The 21,018-nt window shown below is 42.6% G+C and overlaps 1 protein-coding gene across 5 annotated transcripts in view; it reads left to right on the forward strand.

The window, feature by feature from the left end:
- The window catches only part of POC1B (POC1 centriolar protein B), a 115,951-nt gene that overhangs the window by 13,645 nt on the left and 81,288 nt on the right, over window positions 1-21,018 (forward strand). For 4 of the 5 annotated variants that reach the window (XM_033953132.1, XM_033953134.1, XM_033953131.1 and 1 more), the window contains 4 exons: window positions 4,114-4,293; window positions 8,506-8,613; window positions 9,080-9,195; window positions 17,217-17,350. In XM_033953132.1, coding sequence (XP_033809023.1) covers window positions 4,114-4,293; window positions 8,506-8,613; window positions 9,080-9,195; window positions 17,217-17,350 — 538 coding nt within the window. The remainder of the gene's footprint in view (window positions 1-4,113; window positions 4,294-8,505; window positions 8,614-9,079; window positions 9,196-17,216; window positions 17,351-21,018) is intronic. The other variant, XM_033953135.1, reaches the window with a different exon arrangement.

The following is a 21,018-nucleotide window of genomic DNA, read 5'->3' on the forward strand; positions in this document are numbered from 1 at the left end:
TTTGAATTGAGAAATTAATAAATAATAATATCTCCCGGACATCCAAAAACTTGAGCTCCATTTTGTGCTTTCGTCTCTCCTTTGTTACTGCAGAATTTTAATAGAAATGAGGAAGCTGAGGCAGATGAGTTTGGTTGGTTGTAACGTGTGACTTGCCAGTGAGCATCATTGCCTCCGAGTCTTCAGAGTGCCAGATTCCAAGTATTATCACCTCTTACCCTGGAATAATCCTAGCATGGCAGTCATACTGTAGGGTTTTGTCTAATCATGGGGCAGAATCTGCACAATAGCTCTCTTTGCAGACATGAACAATTACATTACTGACAAAATCCAGTAATACAATAGATGAGCCATACAGAAGGTGTGACGAGCATTCAATTTTCACAAGTACCTGGCAGCAACTCAAATAGTAGCAACATTCCAGAGCTGAGATCGTGATGTCATAATGCCTCATTCCACCAATGCCTAAGAGCCAACCTCATCAGTGATGTCATAATGGCTTGATTATCCTATATTTGGCTCATATAAGAACATAAAAATTGCCACACTGTGACAGACCGAAGGTCCATCAAGCCCAGTATCTTGTATCCAACAGTGGCCAACCCAGGTCCCAAGTACCTGGGAGAAACCTAAATAGTAGCAACATTCCAGAGCTGAGATTGTGATGTCATAATGCCTCATTCTACCAGTGCCTAAGAGCCAGCCTTATCAGTGATGTCACAGTGGCTCACATAAGAATAACCATACTGGGTTAGACCAATGGTCCATCTAGCCCAGTATCCTGTTTCCACAGTGGCCAATCCAGGTCACAAGAATCTGGCAAAAACCCTAATTTACCGGCACCTAACTCTGATGCCAAGCGACGCCTAAGTCGGCTATGCCTATTCTGTGCCCCTAACATGCCTTCTTTTCAGGTAGGCATTGTTAGGTGTCGGAGGTCACCTTGACTTAGGCGTTGCTAGGTGCTGCATGGATATCCATGTGCAACCTAAATTGGCAATTAAAATTGTTTTTTAATGGGCTTTTAATGGTGTGGTCAATTACTATCAAAAAAGACTCTAATATTGTGAAAAGTCAATAGTAATATTTAAACATACTTTCACTGTGAAAGATACAAAATGTCAAGTGGTAAAATATCAAAACAGTACAGGCTCGTTGGTCCGGATGAAGCTTAATACAACTAAAACCAAATTATTATGGTTAGGCCCAAGCTTGGATTGTCTTTCCTTTCTGTAGCTTTGGCTTCTGGATCCTCCTTACAGGTTGAGTTTTCTGCCAAGGTTTTGGGAGTCCTCTTTGACTCCTCTCTCTCTTTTAAGGATCAAATTAACTCTGTGGTCAAGAAATGTTTTTTTAACCGGCGTTTGCTGGGAAAGGTCAGACACCTCTTTCATCATTGTCATTTTTCCACATTAATTCAGTCAGTTATATTATCTCGCCTCGATTACTGCAATGTTATCTACCTCAGTACCAGAAAAACTTATCTTTCTAGATTGCAACTGATTCAAAATATTGCTGTGAAATTGATCTTTGGTAAACGTAAATTTAATCATGTGACTCCATTGCTCCAGAGTCTCCATTGGCTCCTGGTTTATTTTAGAGTTCAATTTAAATGTGCTTGTGTTGTTTTTAAAATCCTATATGGTATCTTTACTCCTCTCCTTCCTTTATCTTATAGACTTTCTTTTGCACGAGGTAACCAACAATTTAAATTATTTCTTCTTTCCAAAAAAGAGATTAAAGGAGTCAAGATTTTTAGTCAATCTCTGATCTTTAAGTTTTCTCAATTTTGGAATGATCTTCCATTTCTTTTAAGGAGTTCCGGCTCACTTCAATTTTTTCGCAAATCTTTAAAAACTACTTTATTTGCTAAACACTTTAAAATTAATTTCCCGAAATTTAGTCTTATTTTTTATGGATTTTTATTTGTTAAGTTAATTATTGTAAACCGAGTCGAGCTTTCTTAGAATGATGAAAAATATATATATACCATATTTTCACGCATATAACGCACACACGTGTAAAATGCACACACGGGTATAGCGCGGGAACAAAGCATTTATGTAAAAAAATTTTCTTATAGCACGCACACGCGTATACCGCGCTCCTCTCCCTTGTACCTTATTTTAGTTCCTCCAGCGCAGCTTGACAGGCCTGTTCCTACATGTCCTGCCTGCTGCGGGGGCTGAGGCGAAGAGAGTCAGAGGAGCGGCGAGGCGGCTGAAGCCCGAATATGCCGCCCAGCGCTGCCATGGGGGAAGGGAGGGAGGAGAGCGGGAGGCTGGAACTAGCCGCTGCTGCCACTGTTGCCTTGCCGTAGCTGCTAACTCTCATGCTGGGACTCTCAATGGCTTCCGGTTCCAAAGGCTGCTGCTTGTGTCCGGCCCGCAGGGAAGATGATGTTCGTGTGGGAAGCAGGACTCGCTGTCTCCAGCTGCCTCCGTAGCAGCAGAGCGGCGCGCAAGGCAGCCTGCCTGGTTGGCTGACGTGGCTGCTTCTTCCCTTCTCTAGCGACAGAGTGGCAATGTAAAAAAAAAAAAAAAAAAAGTATAACGCGCTCACGGATATAACGCGCATGGTTATTCCGTGTTTGTAAAATCTTGCATAGCGCGCGCGTTATATGCGTGAAAATACGGTATATTAAATTTTTGTTTTATTTGAAATAAGTTACTTGGTATTATCATTATCTGATAAGAAGGGTGGGTGGGTAAAACAATGCTTTTTATATTAATTGTATGTAGTGGTGTATTTCTATGAAAATAGTTCTGTATTAATTGTTCTGTAACAAATGTAATACACTAATGTAGTTTATAAAATAATAAAATTTTTACAAAAAAAAAAAACTAAACTACTTTATTTGCTAAACACTTTAAAATTTAATTTCCCGAAATTTAGTCTTTATTTTTTATGGTTTTTTATTTGTTAAGTTAATTATTGTAAACCGAGTCGAGCTTTCTTAGAATGATGAAGCGGTATATAAAGCCAAGCCTTAGATTAGATTAGATTAGGCTTAATGGCGATTTGAAAACGAAGGAAAAAGCCTCGGACAAAGGCCCTCCCACCTCCACAAAAGTGGTTTCAAAGGTGCTTAAGCGATCACCTCACTGGCAAAAAACCTTCATCAAACTGGAAAAAAGCTCTGTGCTGTGCTTAAAGAAGATGTTAAGAGATAGGAGAAAAATCTTTTCAACTTATCTTCGGTTGATCGTGTTCAAATCGCCGTTAAGCCTGTACTGTTGTGATATTTTACCCCCGCGACATTTTGTATCTTTCAAAGTGAAAGTGTGGTCAATTACTACACCATTTAACCCAATAAAAACCAATTAAGCGGTTTTTAGCACCGGCTGGCACACTGATTACTCTGCGCTGCTCCGACGCTCATGGAAACTCTGTAAGCATCGGAGCAGCGCATAGCATTCAGCATGCCAGCCAGTGCTATAAACTGTTTTTACAGTTTTGCAAAAAAAGAAGGGGGGGGGTTAGTTAGGCATCTGGGATTAGGTTGTCTAACTTAGGCACTTTTTATAGAATCAGGCTCTTGAGTGCCGAATTTCGTGCTCAACAATTGGCGAGAGAAATTATGCCGGCTGAAACCAGGTATCAATCCTGATGCACAAGTTGGATGCAGATTCCTGTTATTCTGTACCATTGGCCACATCTTTTGTGAATAGGGTTACCAGATTTTGCATGACCCTGCCCTGTTCCACCCTCCAAAATCAGCCCCACACAAACCTCGTTTCTTCGGGCTGATGCTGCGCATATGCACTCCAGCCCTGGCCCCGATCTCACCAGCTTTTCAAAACCCAGACAAAGTGCTGGGTTTTGAAAAGCTGTCTGGAGAAATCCGGATGTTTGGTAACCCTATTTGCCCCGCCCATGGCCACGCCCCCCTTTGAGCCCTTTCTGTAGTCCAAAGTGTTCCTTGTTTTGTCTTTTTCTGTATTTGGATTGTTGTTTGAACAGTTTATTTCGTATATCTAAATGCTGTTGCTCTGTGACAAGGCAAAGCTTCCGTATCTGAACAAAGTTTTTTAATAAATGTGTTAGTATTTTTACACGAATTACTTCAGTAAGAATTCTAATAGTTGACAATGGGTGTTGCTTATTTTTCAGTAAAGGCGAATCGACTGTGCTTAAAGCCCACACAGGAGCGGTTCGTAGCGTGAACTTCTCAAGTGACGGCCAGTGTTTGGCTACTGCATCCGACGACAAATCTATTAAAGTCTGGACGGTGCAACGCCAACACTTCTTATTTTCTTTAACCCAGCACACAAACTGGGTTCGCTGTGCCAGGTGAGTGTAGGTGGATAATAAAAAACTAGCTGCCTAATAGGAAAGTCTTATGCCCAGTGATTCTCAGGGAAGCGAGAAGAAGCAGCGTAGTGGTTAGAGAAGTGGGCTGAGAACTAGGGAAACCAGGGTTCAAATTAGAGAATGACATGGTGGTAGTTACCCGCGGCTAGCCCGCCGAAACGGTGGGAGGGAAAAAGTGCTCACTGCGGGCACGGGGACAAGGCCATCCACTGCCCTGTGGAGCAGTGAATGGCCTTGACCCTGCAGTTAAGGGAGGGAAGGCACGCGGTCACCTCCCTACCTCCGGCAAAATCTATCTCCCTCCCTCCCCCTTACCTTCGCGGCGCTTTAGAAAATAAACTGAAGCTGGCGAAGCCTGCCTGTGCCGCCCTGCAGTCGTGTGGGTGTGGGTGGAAGCTTCTCCTCTGAGATCCTTGCCTAATTTAGATGTATTTATATCATACTTCAGTTGGCATAAATGGCCGTGCCTGAAGTTAGGCACAATTCCCAGCGTCAAGCGCTTTGAGCGCAGTTTATAGAATAGTTTCAAGTTTATTAATATTTTGCTATACCGACCATCACAAGTATCTGGTCGGTTTACAATAATAAAAAGTAAAAAAAATTATTTAAAATATTAAAAATTATGTATAAGAAAAAAGTCAAAATAAAAAATAGGAGGATTGAGATCAAGACATAGGGCTCCTTTTACGAAGGTGCGCTAGCGTTTTTAGCGCACGCACCGGATTAGCGCGCGCTAGCTGAGAAACAACCGCCTGCTTTAGAGGAGGCGGTAGCGGCTAGCGCGCGCGGCATTTTAGCGCACGCTATTCCGCGTGTTAAGGCCCTGACGCTCCTTCGTAAAAGGCGCCCATAGACTTGATTACAATGGGTATAGGACAGAAGGAAAGAAAGGAGAAGCACCGAGTTCTATTTTTCGGCACAGATTTTATTTTTTTATTTTTAAGGCTTTGTTTATAGAATCTAGTCCCATCTGTGTGGGTGTTATTTAAGGAAAAAAAATGAGCACCAGAGCAGCCAAATTCTTCAGTAAAATTAACTTGCGTACATTTACACCAGCTCAAGAACAGGAGTAAATGCGCACGGTATAAACCGTGGCCCCGATTTCCATAAAAGACAGATGCCGAGGAGTGCGTCGCATAGCTCTTGTCAGTCTTCAGTTAGGGGCTGGTAGGTGTCAAAATCGTAGGCACTCCCCTGTTTACGCTAGGGCTTTCTTGGTCTAAATAGCATCGCATAAGTAGAATTGAGGCACCGCAACGCAAAACATGCCATGATCCGCCCCCTAACTACCCCCACTTTCTGGTAGGTGTCGACCGAGTTTGGCAGCTGTCACCCAATTAACTTTAATTTTTGCCAATTATGAGCTTGTTGCTCATTAATGGTGCCGATTAAGCTAATTAAAAAAGTTAGGGGTCGATCTAGATACCTAACTTCAAGTGCCATTTATAGAATCTGGGCCTGTGTATTTACTTTGACTCTATCCATGCTCCAGCTAAAATCCTTCCTCAAACACACCTATACCTGGGTCACGTGGGATGGGATGAGACGTGAGCTATTGCTTTATCTGTGTGGTTAGAATCAAAGTGGTTTACATATTTTAGACAGGTGCTTATTTTGAACCTGGAGCAGTGAAGTCTTGTGACTCGCCCAGAGTCACAAGGAGCTGCAGTGGGAATCAAACTCACAACCTTAGGGTGCTAAGGCAGCTGCTCTAACCATTAGGCCACGCCCACCATTGCTGCTTGTGATCTGGCACAAGCTGTGCGGCAGGGTCTCTCTCTAACTCTAGAACTGGGCTGTAAAAGAAAATGTTGAAGTTGAAATCCTGTAAATTATGAAAGTTAAGAAGGTGGTGCCAGCAGTTTGGGAATTTCATTCTATGGTAGTGTGATATTTCTTTGTTCTTGATAAAAAACCCTGGTATTGGAGGCAGTCCATGTTCCAGACCCCCCCCTCCTCCTCCCCCACCACCACACACATCTCCTTGGGTCTCTCTATGTTCACTCGTCAAGATTTATTTATTTACAGACACTTGATAGACCACTATTTGCAATATTGCATCAAAGTGGTTTGCAAGATAAAAGTATGAGGGTAAATCAAAAAGGCAAAATATATTTTAACAGCTTTAACAGAAGTAACTAGGAGCAATTGAACCTGTCATTTTTCCACATAGTCCTCATGCAAGGTGACACATTTTATTGTATCGTTCATCGTTTATTGTATCGTTCTATGCATTCCTGCACAGAATAAGTTTTTCAGCTTCTCCCAAAGCTTGATGAGCTCTGCTTCCTTTACTTCATCATCGGAGGTGAATCTGCAACCTCACTGCATCTCCTTTAGTGGACCGAAGATGTGATAATCGTTAGGTGCCAGATTTAGGCTATAAGGAGGATAAGGAAGCCGTTTGAACCCCAGCTTCTGTCACTGCTGATGTATGAGGACGTGCATCGTCAGGGTGCAGCAAGACCGTTTTGGATAGCATTCTTCTTTTGCTGCGAATCGCAGGTTTTAAGTTTGTTTCGCAGCAATGCACATTAATTTTCACTGCTCACCCTCTGGTCCTGCGCTTGGAAATGTGACAGAATAGACCCCTCATGTCCCAAAAGGTCAGCATGATTTTCTTGGAGGAGGGCACTATTGAGCGTTGTTCCTCGATGGTGCAATCTTGCAGTGGAGCGTCCATGTTTGTGACCTTGTGGCTAACACATGACTAAAGGCCGAGCACTACATGGACGAACTATCCCATCAAGCAGTATACGAATACATATGTTGTATTTCGCTAGCTCTGTTCTGGTCATCAATTGCCTTTAATTTTTTATTCGCCTTCGTAAAAGGGTAGAAGAGAAAGAAGAACAAGAAAAAAAAATTGTCCCATGCAGCCTCTTCCATCTTTGTCTTTCCTTCCTTTCGACCCCTGTTGCATTAGGAGTAGCCTAATGGTTAGTGCAGCAGAATGTGGGTTCAGTTCCCACAGCAGCTCCTTGTGACTCCGGGCAAGTCACTTAACCCTCCGTTGCCCCAGGACCAAAATAAGTGGTGGTGGAGAGGAAAATGGTGTTAGAATTCAAAAAAGCGTGGGACAAACACAGAGGATCTCTAATTAGGAAACAAATGGTATAAATTAAAGAGCTAGGGCTGGTATTGGACAGAATTGTATGGTTTGTGTCCCGTATTTGGTGATTCGGTGTAAGGATAGGCATCAGTGGGAACTCCACTAACTTGGAACACGAGGACTATACTGGCCAGACTTTACGGTAAATATCCTTCAAACAGTGGGATGGTTGGATAGGCTGGAGTGAGCTTAGATGGCAACTTCAGCAGCTGGACCCTAGGACAATACCCGACTTTACAGTCTACGGCCCAGAAATATCAAAGAAGAGACAAGTTAATTTAATCATGTATTTTTAATGAGAATGACCAATGACCAATAGGCAGACCAATGACCAATGGGCAGACTGGATGGACCGTTCAGGTCTTTATCTGCCGTCATTTACTATGTTACCTGGCAGAAACCCAAAGAGTAGGCGGTATATAAAAAACCTTGATAGGCGGTATATAAAAAACCTAATATTCCAGAGCTGAGATTGTGATGTCATAATGCCGCATTCCACCAACGCTTAAGAGCCAACCTCAGCAGTGATGGCTTGATTAGATGGTAACTTCAGCAGTTGGACCCTAGGACGATACCAGACTTTACAGTCTACGGCCCAGAAATATCAAAGATGAGACAAGTTAATTTAATCATGTATTTTTAATGAGAATAACTAATGGGCAGACTGGATGGACCGTTCAGGTCTTTATCTTCCGTCATTTACTATTTTACTATATAATATGTAAATGGTTTTCATCGTAACCACAGAAAGGCGGTATATCAGATCCTATCCCCTATTTATATAATATGGTCTCTTGAGATCAATGTTCAGTTATTTGGTGAGGTGTTGTAGATTGTGGTGATCTTAGCTGTTTGAATGGCAATGTGCGAATAGATAAATTCAGAGATCTGGTAAGTTCAATAGGACAACAAGGAGCACCCTGTACCTAAGACTTATAATGGTACAAGTCCTCTAGTTTTTGGTAAATGTGAGAGCGATCAACTTTTTCTTTGTTAATGTCGATGAGTTTCAAGTAGTGGCTTACTGTTCTTGATTATTTGTGCATTAATGAAGGGATTATCTTTTTCATGCTTTCCAGATTTTCTCCTGATGGAAGATTAATTGCATCTTGCAGCGATGATAAAACTGTTAAAATCTGGGACGTAGCAAACAAGTTATGTATTAATACATTCACCGACCATGATGGGTAAGTACCAGGCAAATAGGCTAACTGTAGACACAAGCTAATGTTTCCGTAGTCACTTATGCACACCCTTCAATTTGTTTTGTGTAAAAACATAAGAGCTGCCGTACTGTGACAGCCCATAGGTCCATCAAGCACAGTATCCTGTTTCCAACAGTGGCCAATCTGGGTCACAAATACCTGGCAAGATCCCTAAGTATAAAACAGATTTTATGCTGCTTACCCTAGGAATAAGCAGTGGATTTCCCGAAGTCCATCTTAATAATGGCTTATCGATTCTCTTTTAGGAAGTTATCCAAACTTTTTTTTTTTTTAACCCTGCTAAGCTAATTGCTTGCATCACATTTTTCTGGCAATGAATTCCAGAGTTTAATTACACGCTGAGTGAAGAAATGTTTTGTTTTGTTTGGGTTTCATTGGATTTTTGGCTTACAGAATATTCTGAGAGTAGCTTTCTGCTCTCTTGTAGGTATACAAACTTTGTGGATTTCGATTCCAGCGGCACATGTGTGGCTTCAGCAAGTTCTGATAATACAGTGAAACTTTGGGACATCCGAACGAATAAGTTACTACAACATTACCAAGGTAAACCTCATGTGGAATAGCATTTAAGAAAGGAGGTAGAAATTTGGAATTGAGACATTCAAATCAAGACATCCTTGGTTCCGCTAGTATTTTAGGACTGCATGCATCGTCATAGTGCCTGTTGCAAAACAAACGTGAAATGGACGTTGATGCACCAGTTACGTGCCACAGGGGCATCCATTTTAGCCTTGTAAATGTCTAAAATATCAACAGGGCTAAAATGGAGACACAGACATTGTAGAGCTGCACCAAATAGCATATTTAACTAGAAAACAAGAAGCAGCCGTATAAAAAAAATAGCGTTAAACAGTGCGCCAAGGAATTGGTGCCTGATGTAGCCACATTTTGCCAGACTTGGCTGCTTCAGGGGCATACAACCAGCAGGAAGCATACAACTGCTTCCACAATAGCTAAAAGAAATGATCCTGGGCCTGTTACAACTGACAGTCAGACCCAGGATCATTTCTTTACTTATATACCTCTAATAGGCTAAGTTACATTTAAAGAAACAGTATCTGTTTCTGCAGGAGGTCTGAGCGCCAAAGATCACTGTTGCTTTAACATGGAACATAAATACTTGTTTAAGGAGTATTGTAAGAGCTTTAAGTGATGTTGAATGTAAATTGATTGTATACTGTATCATACTTATTCAGTGTTCTCCCCAGAAATTTTTTCCAGCCGGGTGGCATGAAAAAGTTGCCGGATGGGGGCGTGATGGGGAAATTTGGTTGTGGGGAAAATTAAATTTGCACTATTTTTATTAATTATTATTATTATTTTCCATTGCTCACTATGACTCCCTTTTTTTAAGGGTTGACACTTAGGCAGTGTTCCAGTAGCATTTAAGCCAACCTTGTAAAAAAAGTAATGCAGATCCTCTTATTCCGAATAACTGCTGGCCAGTATCAAACCTTCCATTTCTTTCAAAGCTACCGTACTTGAGAGAGTGATATTCAACCAACTTCAAACTCATGTTGAATTAGTTAATGCTTTGCATCCCCGACAATATGGTTTTAGTTTAAGACATAGCACAGAGACAGTAGTTCCTGCCTTAGGGCTCCTTATACAAAGCTGCGATAGCAATTCTGCCACAGCAAATGCACTGAAGCCCATAGGAATTGACTTTGGTGAATTTGTCATGGGAGAATTGCTACTGTGGCCTTGTAAAAGGGGCCCTTACTGCGTGAACTCCATAGTCATCTAGACCAGTGTTTCTCAACTTTTTCAAGTCAAGTACTCCCTAAGTCTAACAAATACCAACCAAGTACCCCAGTCCAAGCTCTGCCCCTAACTGCACCTCCCATTTATAATAGTACTAATTTTAATGCAATTTCTTCCATTCATACACAATATAATCTTATTAATTCACAATGGTAACCACAAATTTTTTTTAAAAAACACAAAGCACAGAAAAAATGATAATTATCATTTATATTTGTTTTATTTTTCAAAGCGTTCAAGGCAGATGACTAAAATATGCAATGTCACCTCAGTAACAACTATAGTGCAAAATATAGATAGCAGATTATAAATTCTCAAAACTGACACATTTCAATCACTAAATTGAAAATAAAATCATTTTTCCTACCTTTGTTGTCTGGTGATTTCATGAGTCTCTGGTTGCACTTCCTTCTGACTGTGCATCCAATATTTCTTTCTTTCTGCTTCCTGCACGCTTCCCCTCCTCGGACCTCATTCCTTATCCAACCAACATCTCTCTCTGTCCTCCATGAGTCTAACTTTCCTTCCTCTCTCCTCTACTCCTGTTGTCAACATGTCTCCCTTTCTCTCCCTCCTCTGTTATGATCTTGCATCTCTCTGTTCGTCCTCAGGGTCTCCCCCCCCACCCCCGTCTCTTCTCTGTCTGCACCTCCCATAGTCCAGCATCTGCCTCATGTCATAGAAAGATGATGGCAGATAAAGACCAAATGGCCCATCCAGTCTGCCCCTTTGGTCCAGGCCTCTGTCTCTCTGTTGCTTACAAATACCCTCCATCCCCAGCATTTGTTCTCCTTTTTTCCAGGTCTTTCTTTGACTCTCTCTCTCTCTCTCTCTCTCCTTCCGTCCTTCCTCCTTGATCCAGAATCTTTCCACCTGTCTGCAATCTCTTTCTCTCTTCCCTCTATACACCCTCAAGTTCAACATCTGCTTCCTTCTCTTCTGCCTCCCCTTTGTTTCAGGTTTCTCCCTCTATGTTCCTTCTGCTAACTTTTTGAGACCTCCCACCTTTGTTTCAGGTCTTTCTGTATCTCTTACTCTCACTGTCTTACACCTCCCCAGGACCTGGTATATGTATATCTCTCTCCTCGGTTCAGGGTGTTTCCCCTCTCTGCAGTCTCTTTCTCTCCCTCTATACCCCTCTAGTCCAGCATCTGCCCTGTCTTCCCCCTCCTTTTTGGTTTAAGTCTACTTTCCCACCCCTCCTCAAAGTCCTTTTCTATCTCTCTGTCTCCTCCTCTTCCTCTCCCCACCCCCCCCAATGTCCAGATCCAGCGTCTCTGAAAAGTTTTTTTTTAAAGTTACTGACAAATTCATACGCCCTTTCCCCTGTAATATCAACCATAACCCCCCCCCCCCATAACTCACTCACCTTCTTCTTTCTGAAACTCCCCAAGCGTGGAAACATAACCAATTGTACCACACAATCATCCTATACTGAGCAACAGACGCTCCTCTGAGCTCTTAACTCCTGCGCTGTAGTGTCCAACTTCTTTTTGATTTGAGTCAGGGTTGCCAAATACAAACCGATTATTTATACACTGCACATATCCCAAAGAGGCTATTCTTTTGTTTTTATGCAATTCAAAAAGATATGGGGTATACACACAGCATCCCCCATTTGGGAAAAGAATAAAGTATAGTATACTTCCAATCCAAGCAAAACATAACTCCCCCCCCACCACACCAAAAAAAAGAGGAGTTCATGGGGTGGGGGAAGAGAGGTTACACTGCACAACAATTTTTTGGTTAAGTCTTGATTCCTGAAAAGTTTTTGGTGATTATGACAGGTACCAACTTGGTATGCTCAAATATGGTTTTGGTTTTACTGCATCACGTAAGAACTATGAGAAATAGACATTTTTATGTTTACTGACAATAAAATATATAGTCAAGTTTACGTTTCGCACAAGCGACTAAATGAAACAGAATTAAAAGTGTTTTGCTCCCGAGTTTCTTTTATATTCAGTGTCTGGTGCATCACGTTGTAGCATCCAACAATAGTCGGCAAGCATTGACGGATTCCAATTGCCCTGGTATCGTTTCTCCATCGTAGCTATGTCTTGATGAAACCTTTCACCGTGCTCGTCACTCACAGCACCGAGATTTGCGGGGAAGAAGTCCAAGTGTGAATGGAGGAAATGAATCTTGAGTGACATATTGCACTTCATTCTCTTGTATGCTTTGAGAAGTTTGTCTACCAGCTGAATGTAGTTTGGGGCTCTGTAATTGCCCAGAAAATTGTCAACAACGTCTTTCAAGGCTTTCCAGCCAATTTTTTCCGGCCCAACTAACAGATCTTCAAATCGCTTGTCACTCATAACATGTCTGATCTGGGGGCCAACAAAAATACCCTCTTTGATCTTGGCATCAGTTATTCTTGGGAACATCTGTCTTAAATAACGAAAACCTTCCCCTTCCTTGTTCATTGCTTTCACAAAATTCTTCATGAGTCCCAGTTTAATGTGAAGAGGAGGCAAAAATATCTTTGTCGGGTCAACAAGCGATTCATGTGCTACATTTTTCTGTCCTGGAACTAACTTTTTACGGAGTGGCCAGTTCTTTCTAGAATAGTGCTACTCTCTGTCTCGGCTGTCCCATTCGCAGATGAAACAGCAGTACTTTGTATAGCCAAGCTGCAGTCCTAGTAACAGAGCAACGACTTTGAGGTCTCCACAGATATTCCAGTTATACCTGGTATACTGGACATACTTTAGTAACATTTCCATATTCTCATATGTTTCTTTCATATGTGCTGCATAGCCAACAGGTACTGAAGGATAAACGTTGCCATTGTGCAACAGAACAGCTTTCAGGCTTAACATTGACGAATCAATGAAAAGACGCCACTCTTCCGGGTTGTGATCACAACCAAAGACCGAGAACAATCCTTCAATGTCACAACAGAAACAGAGACTGTCGACTTGTGCAAAAAATTTGGTTATATCATGATGCCGGTCTCGAAACACAGAAATTTTCGTACCTGGTGATAGCAAACACCATTCCTGCAGTCTCGAACCTAGCAGCTCAGCTTTTGCTTTTGACAGACCCAAATCTCTGACCAAATCGTTCAATTCGGACTGTGTTATCAGATGTGGATCGCCTGATGAGGATGGTTCAAAATCCGGGTCAATGTCACTGTTAGAACCCTGCACTGCAGTTTCTTCATCTGGTTCGTCTAAGGTCCAATCCTCTGGTGGTTTCGGAACTGGAAGACTGTCATCATGTGGCATGGGTCTCATTGCTGAAGGCAGATTAGGATATTCAATTGACTTCTTGTTTTTGGCAGAGAAACCAGACACATTAGTCAAACAGAAATAACAGTCCGTCACATGGTCTTTCTGTTCTCGCCATATCATCGGAACAGCAAATGGCATCGTCTTTCGAGTACCTCTGAGCCAGGCTCTCAGACTAACAGCACATGTCGCACAGCAAATGTGAGGCGCCCATTGCTTGTCTTGATCACCTATTTTGCAGCCAAAATACAGATGATAGGCTTTCTTTACAAGGGCAGTCATCGAACGTCTCTGAGGCGTAAGTGTATATTCCCCACAGATATAGCAGAATGTGTCGCGGCTGTTACGACACCGACGAGACATATTGCCCGACACCAAAACGTCTATAGCATCAAGCTTACTTACTGTTATATTGCTACAGCTACTATACTACTATACTTTACTATACTGATACTATATACACACACGGACTATCTATATTAACCAAATGAGCAGGATCGGTGTATGGAAGCCACCATTATAGCATGGTGAGACAGCGCAAGCTCGTTCAGACCTGCCCAGACATGCCCAGGATGTCATCTTCCATAAAACAGCTTCCAACCTGGCTAGATTTTATGCATGGACATACCCAGGCGGCACAAACCGTTGTTGATAAGACACTTATGGGAGAAAAAATTGTTTGCATCCAAATATAAGAAAAAATCACGACAAAATTGAAGATTTCTCTGAAATGGTACGTGATGGGTAATTTTTGATGTAATATTCATGATCAGCACCCAAAATTCTATAAGAAACACCCAGCAGTGTTCAGGAAGCAAAAACTTTGTTGTGCAGTGTTATCTGCACAGTGAGAGGATAACTTTAACTCTAGAGAACTTTACAAAACCCACCAAACCGCTGAGGCTGTCCCGCAGGATTAAATAAAGGGGATGGCTGACAGTTTCACTGCCATAGCTCCTCCTCCTCCTCAATTATCTTTCATTCGACCCCTCTACATACAAAATAATAAAAAGGAGGGGGGGAGTTGAACAGAATTAAAATAAATGCAGGATCGGACTTAGAAGTCAGCGGCCCATCAGTCTGCCTTAGGAGGCCTGCATTCTGTCTTCAGCTCATCTCTCATCTCCCTTACAACTTTCTTTTTGGCTTCCCTATGCTGCGAATTTTGACCTTTTTTTTTTTTTTTTAACAAAACTGGTGGGGGATGGGAAAAAAGACTGTACAAGAAAAATCTCTCCTGGCGAGGCAGTTAGTAACGATAGGATCTGAATCGCCAGCGCATTCTCTCATTACACGAAGACTGTCACTGCTCAGGGAAGGAAACACAGACGGTACAGTCGTCGGCAGCACGTGCACACACAGACACTTACACATGCCTCTCACATTGATGAAAGCTACTGGTAAAAAATAAATAAATAACCCACCGGTTCACCTCCAAACCTCCTCCCTCACTCTTCAGGCTCTTACCCCAGCTGTTGGCCGTCTGCCCCAGGACCTCTCCACTCCACAGATTGTTCAAAGGTTTTTTGCTCTCCTCTTTGGCCATGGCGGACTCGCTAGTGTTGGCACTCTTCCTGTACCGACAGCGGCACGGCTCTTTCTCAAAGTTGAAGCTCCTGCGCAGCACCAGAATTTTCATTGGCTCAACTAGGGCACAACAGACCAATCACAAACAACCTCAGAGTTCTAAGGTCGTTTGCGATTGGTCTGTTGTGCTGCAGCTGAACCAGTGAAAAAAACCCTCAGCAATAGGCGGTCTGGATCCAGCCAAAAAGTAGCCCAATAAAGCGGAGAGATTTGTGAGCTCTTGTAATGAGAACCGCTGTAGCTAGTACTGTCCCGTCAACTAGATTTTGAAGGGTAGTTGTGGTTTCAGTATTTAACAAGTGCCGTTCCAGACTGCCTGTCTGAAATTCACAGCCGGGCGCTCACTTTAATTAGCTGGGCGGAGCGCCCGGCTGAAAGTCGCTAGGGAGAACACTGCTTATTGAAAGTTTTAAAATGAATAAAGATAAATAAAAAAACAACAACAAAACATTTACTATTCTTTCAAAATAAATCAAAACAGTTTACAAACTAATGACTTGCAAAGCAAAATTACATAAAACAAAAATGATAAAATGCATATTTTATATAGATATATATCTAACTATATATAGAGAGAGAGTGTTGGGAGCAGCGCAGAACATTCAGCACGCCAGTCTGCGCTGAAAACAGTCTTTAGAGTGGTGAGTGAGATCAGATCTTAATAGTTTGGTAAACTGAGATAGAAATTAGAGAATGACACGGGGAAAAAATCTGTCCCCGTCACCAAACCACCGTCCCCTTCGCCGCCTCATCCCCTTCACTGCCCTGACCCCATCACTGCTGTCCCCATCCTCGCAGCATCCACCCTTCCCTCTCGCCACCTCACTGCCCTTCAGCAACCCGAGAATCTCCCTCCCTCCCCCTTACCATCATGGCGCTTTAGTAAAGAATTGAAACTTAATGTAGGGAAGGCGCGCGGTCACCTCCTTCCCTACGGCCAAATCTATCTCCTTCCCCCTTATCTTCAGGCGCTTTTGTAAAAAACTTACTGAAGCCGGCGAAGCCTGCCTACCTGTAGTTGCGTGTGTGTGGGTGGAAGCTTCTCCTCTGACGCAACTTCCAGTTGCGTCAGAGGAGAAGCTTCCGCCCACCACTCACGACTGCAGGCATAGGCAGGCAGTCTCTGCCAGCTTCAGTAAGTTTTTTACAAAAGTGCCGTGAAGGTATGAGGGAGGGAGGGAGATAGATTTGGCTGTAGGGAGGGAGGGGGGTCACGTGCCTTCCCTCCCTTAGCTGCAGGGACAAGGTCATTCACCGCTCCACGGGGCGGTGGATGGCTTTGTCCCCGTGCCCGCAGTGAGCACTTTTTCCCCCTCCACTGTTTCGGCGGGTTACTCACGGCTAAGCGCGGGTAACTGCCACCGTGTTATTCTCTAAAAGAAATTCCATGGTATCACCATATAAATTTTTTTTTTAAAATTCAATAAGTTTTTTATTATTATAATTTGAATAATACATTATCCATTAATAACAAGAAAAAAAGAGAAATCTACAGTCAAAGTACATAATTTCATCATGCATAAATCCTTTTTAAGCCCACAAAATGGGGAGGTGGGGTACTAATGCAACAAGAAAAAGTAAAAGAAAAGATAAAGGAAAGATTCTCAGCTCGCCTATGCGAACCTTGTATCAATCCTTACTGTTATAAGGATACATTCCTCCTCAAGATCTTAGGAATGAAACAATACAAAAAAGAATAATACTATTTCTGCTCACGCGCAACTAGAAATTGTTGCAGTTGAATGGGATCCCCAAAAACATATTCAGCGTCATGTAACTTAACTTAGCATTTACAAGGAAATTTTAAATAAAAAGATGCCTCTAGGGCCAAAACTCTAAGCTTTAACTGAACAAAAAATTTTAAAAATTGAACAGCAAACTTAATAATCGGTGTGGGCTCGCACTCTAATAGTAGCAAAAAAAAAGGCATGATACTGCCTCTCGTCTGAATGATGTACTTCTCTCTTCTTGTTTCTCCAGTTCATAGCAGTAGAGTTAACTGCTTATCATTCCATCCTTCCAATAACTATCTCATCACTGCTTCCAGTGACAGCACCATTAAGGTCTTGGATCTCTTGGAAGGAAGACAGCTCTATACCCTTCATGGACACAAGGTATAATTTTTCTTTTATAAATGTTTGTTTATTAAAAGTTGTTGTGTTGTTTTTTTTGTTTCAATAGATTTTTATTGGTAGAGAAAGACCAGAAACAACAGTATATCAAAAAGACAAAAATACAATCGCCCTCATGAGGTACAAACAGGATTAACTCCCACCTAGTAACATAGGAACGATAAGATGCCCCCATGGAGTACAAGGCAATAAGGCCCACAAAGCGCTGTACATAAGAGGGTCAGTCTCACCTTTTCAAATTACCCCCTTCCCTCCACACCCAACCTCCCCCCCAAAAAGAAAAATACCCACCAACCCAGCTCCGTAGCCCACTCAGCAAAAAAAGATAAACAGACAAGTTTACAAAACAGACAGACAAACCCGCCAAATAGACCAATAGGCCCTTCTCCTAGTCCCCTGGTCACTTGCTGCCCCCTTCAACCTCCCTTCTATTCTTAACTTTCTCTGTCTGGTACAAGATGGTCCAGGAGGTGTGACCGATGCAGTTTCTGGACTAGCTTGGCTGTGGTTTGGGCCCGAGATCTGGGGGAGGACTTGACTTTTGAAGATCTCAGAGACTATTTTATTAAAAGTTTTAACCACACTTCGATTTGTCAACAGCACGGTGTACAAAATATATAAAACCAAGAAGCGTAAAGAACACCATATAAAATAGGAAAGCAAAAAAAAAAAACCAAAAACAATGGTGAGAGAACAGAAATGAAATAAATTTTAAAATTAATTAAATCTTAAGTAATCTAAAAAGCAAATAATTTTGTTCAAATCTTGTTTAAATAGTTGCCAAAAAAAACCAGGTTCCCAATTTACCAAACTTCTCATAAAAATGCTAAACCAAAAAGATGCGTCTTCACCATTGATCTGAATTTTACATAAGATAACTGGGAACAAATCGTAACTGGGAGAGAGTTCCAGAAGCAAGGAACTGCTGCTGCAAAAAAAAGCAGACTTTTGCGTAGATGCCAAACGCACCAAATGAACAGCAGGCAAAGCCAGTTGGTGAGCAGTCGATGAACATAGACTACGAGAAGGCTTATAGGGAGCTAACAAACTTCTCCATCACATCACTTTGGAACTCATTACTCCCAGAACTACGGGATGAGCCCATGTTAGATTGTTTCAAAGGAAAACTCAATGAAGTTACAGGGAAATACTTTTAAAACCAATAGGAGGAAATATTTTTTCACTCAGTGAATAGTTAAGCACTGGAACGCATTGCCAGAGGTTGTGGTAAGAGCGGATAGTGTAGCTCAGGGATCTCAAAGTCCCTCCTTGAGGGCCGCAATCCAGTTGGGTTTTCAGGATTTCCCCAATGAATATGCATTGAAAGCAGTGCATGCACATAGATCTCATGCATATTCATTGGAGAAATCCTGAAAACCCGACTGGATTGCGGCCCTCAAGGAGGGACTTTGAGACCCCTGGTGTAGCTGGTTTTAAGAAGGGTTTGGACAAGTTCCTGGAGGAAAAGTCCAGTCTTTGATTGAGAAAGACATGGGGGAAGCCACTGCTTGCCCTGGATCGGTAGCATGGAAGGTTGCTACTCTTTGGGATTCTAGAATATTGTTACTCTCAGGGATTCTGGAATCTTGCTATTCTTTGGGATTCTGCGTGGAATGTTGCTACTCCTTGGGTTTTGGCCAGGTACTAGTGACCTGGATTGGCCACCGTGACAACGGGCTACCGGACTTGATGGCCCATTGGTCTGACCCAGTAAGGCTATTCTTATGTTTCTTTTTAAAGATACATTCATCCTAGGCACGTAATGTAACGAACACATTTGTTTTATAGTGGAGGTCTTCCTTCATCTTTATGTCATAAAAGTGGGAGGGAGAGTCATACATTAGGTCATGCATTTTGGTTTTGCCCCATAATTCAGCACTTTTGGAAGTGAATAATAAATTATATGTCAAAAATAATTGGAAGATCTTTGCGCTGTTCTCCTTCTCTCTTTATTTTGGATTTGCCAGAAACTTTTAGCCATTTACTTAAAGGAAATAGGGCGTTGTGTAAGAAAATGAGTCTCTTGGCTAGAAAATGTATACTTCAATATTGAACGTTCCCTGATCCTCCAAAGTTTTGGCATTGGCGGAACCAATTACCGTATTTTCACGCATATAACGCGCGCGTTATACACGATTTTACAAACCGAGTATAACCATGCGCGTTATATTCGTGAGCACGTTGTACACATTTTTTTTTTTACATAGTTCCCCCCCCCGACGCCCGATTCACCCCGCAGGACCGCTCGCACCCCCACCCCGAAGGACCGCTCGCACCCCCACAGCCTCCCCCCCCTCCCCCATCATGGAGAAGCTGCCTACCGTTGTCCTGCTGCTTCCTCTGCCGGTGGTCCCGCCCCTTCTCTGAGCCCTACGTCTGCGCTGCTTCCTCTTCCGGCGGTCCCGCCCTTTTTCTGTCGCTTTTAGTCTCAGCTTAGAGAGGGAGTGTGTGGAGCAGTGGTTAAAGCTACAGCCTCAGCATCTTGAGGTGGTGGGTTCAAACTAGAGATCTGCACGGGAACGGGAATCCCCCCTTAACCCATGGGACTCCCACGGGGACCCCCCTCTGGCCCACGGGACTCCCACGGGGATGAAGGCTTTGGAAGCAGGGTTCGTACATATAATATAATGGACACGTCAGCCTTAGTAAAAGAGGAGGTTTATAAGTTAATTACCTGAACAGAAAACAAAAAAAGGGTTCCACCAAAGAGATTCCACAAGGAAAACAGCAGCGGAAATACAAAAGAAACTGTGGAATTGATGATCCTGTCAGAAGTAATTGCTGCTTTTTATGGGGACGGGCGGGAATGGAGGTAATTCATTGCGGGGATGGGTGGGGATGGAGAGGATCCTGACGGGGATGGCTGGGGACGGAGAGGATCCTGGTGGGGACGGGCAGGGATGGGTGGGATTTCTGTCCCCACGCAACTCTCTAGTTCAAACCTACGCTGCTCCTTGTGACTCTGGGCCTGTCACTTAATTCCCCCCTTGCCCCAGGTATATTAGATAGATTGTGAGCCCACCGGGACAGACAGGGAAAAATGCTTGAGGACCTGAATAAATTCATGAGCTCCCCTGGGAGAACGGTATAGAAAATTGAATGAATGAATGAATGAATTAGGGTCCGTCAGAGCTCCCTTAGCTGAAGTGTTATTAATATGGGGTCAGAAATGGCAACAGATACAGTGGTGGAATGAGAGGCTAAAACACGAAATCTGAAACCTCAGCTGTCAATAAATGAAGATTTTTAAGGACGTGCGGTTATGATCCGCGTTTTTACCCCTTCCCTAAATTAAAACATATTGGAATGATAGGATTAAGGTAAAGAAGTCATTATAAAATAGGAAAGAGAGCCATATAGGGGAAATACAAAAGGAAGGGGGATCCCATCTGATAACCAAAGCAAAATGAACATAATGTTTCATAAGGTAAGTGCAAAGCCAGAGACTAAAAGTGTCCCGTTTGCCCTGAGGTCAGTGCCACTTTAGTCTCAGCATAGGGAGAGAGAAGCATTAGGTGTTATTAATAAAAAACTCTCGGCACAGATCCCTAGGGTCAGAAATGGCAACAGATACAGCGGTGGAATGAGGGGCTAAAACACGAAATCTGAAACCTTCAATAAATGAAGATTTTTAAGCCCCGCAGTTGAGA

The sequence above is a fragment of the Geotrypetes seraphini genome, chromosome 7, assembly GCF_902459505.1.
Source record: "Geotrypetes seraphini chromosome 7, aGeoSer1.1, whole genome shotgun sequence".
NCBI lineage: Eukaryota > Metazoa > Chordata > Amphibia > Gymnophiona > Dermophiidae > Geotrypetes > Geotrypetes seraphini.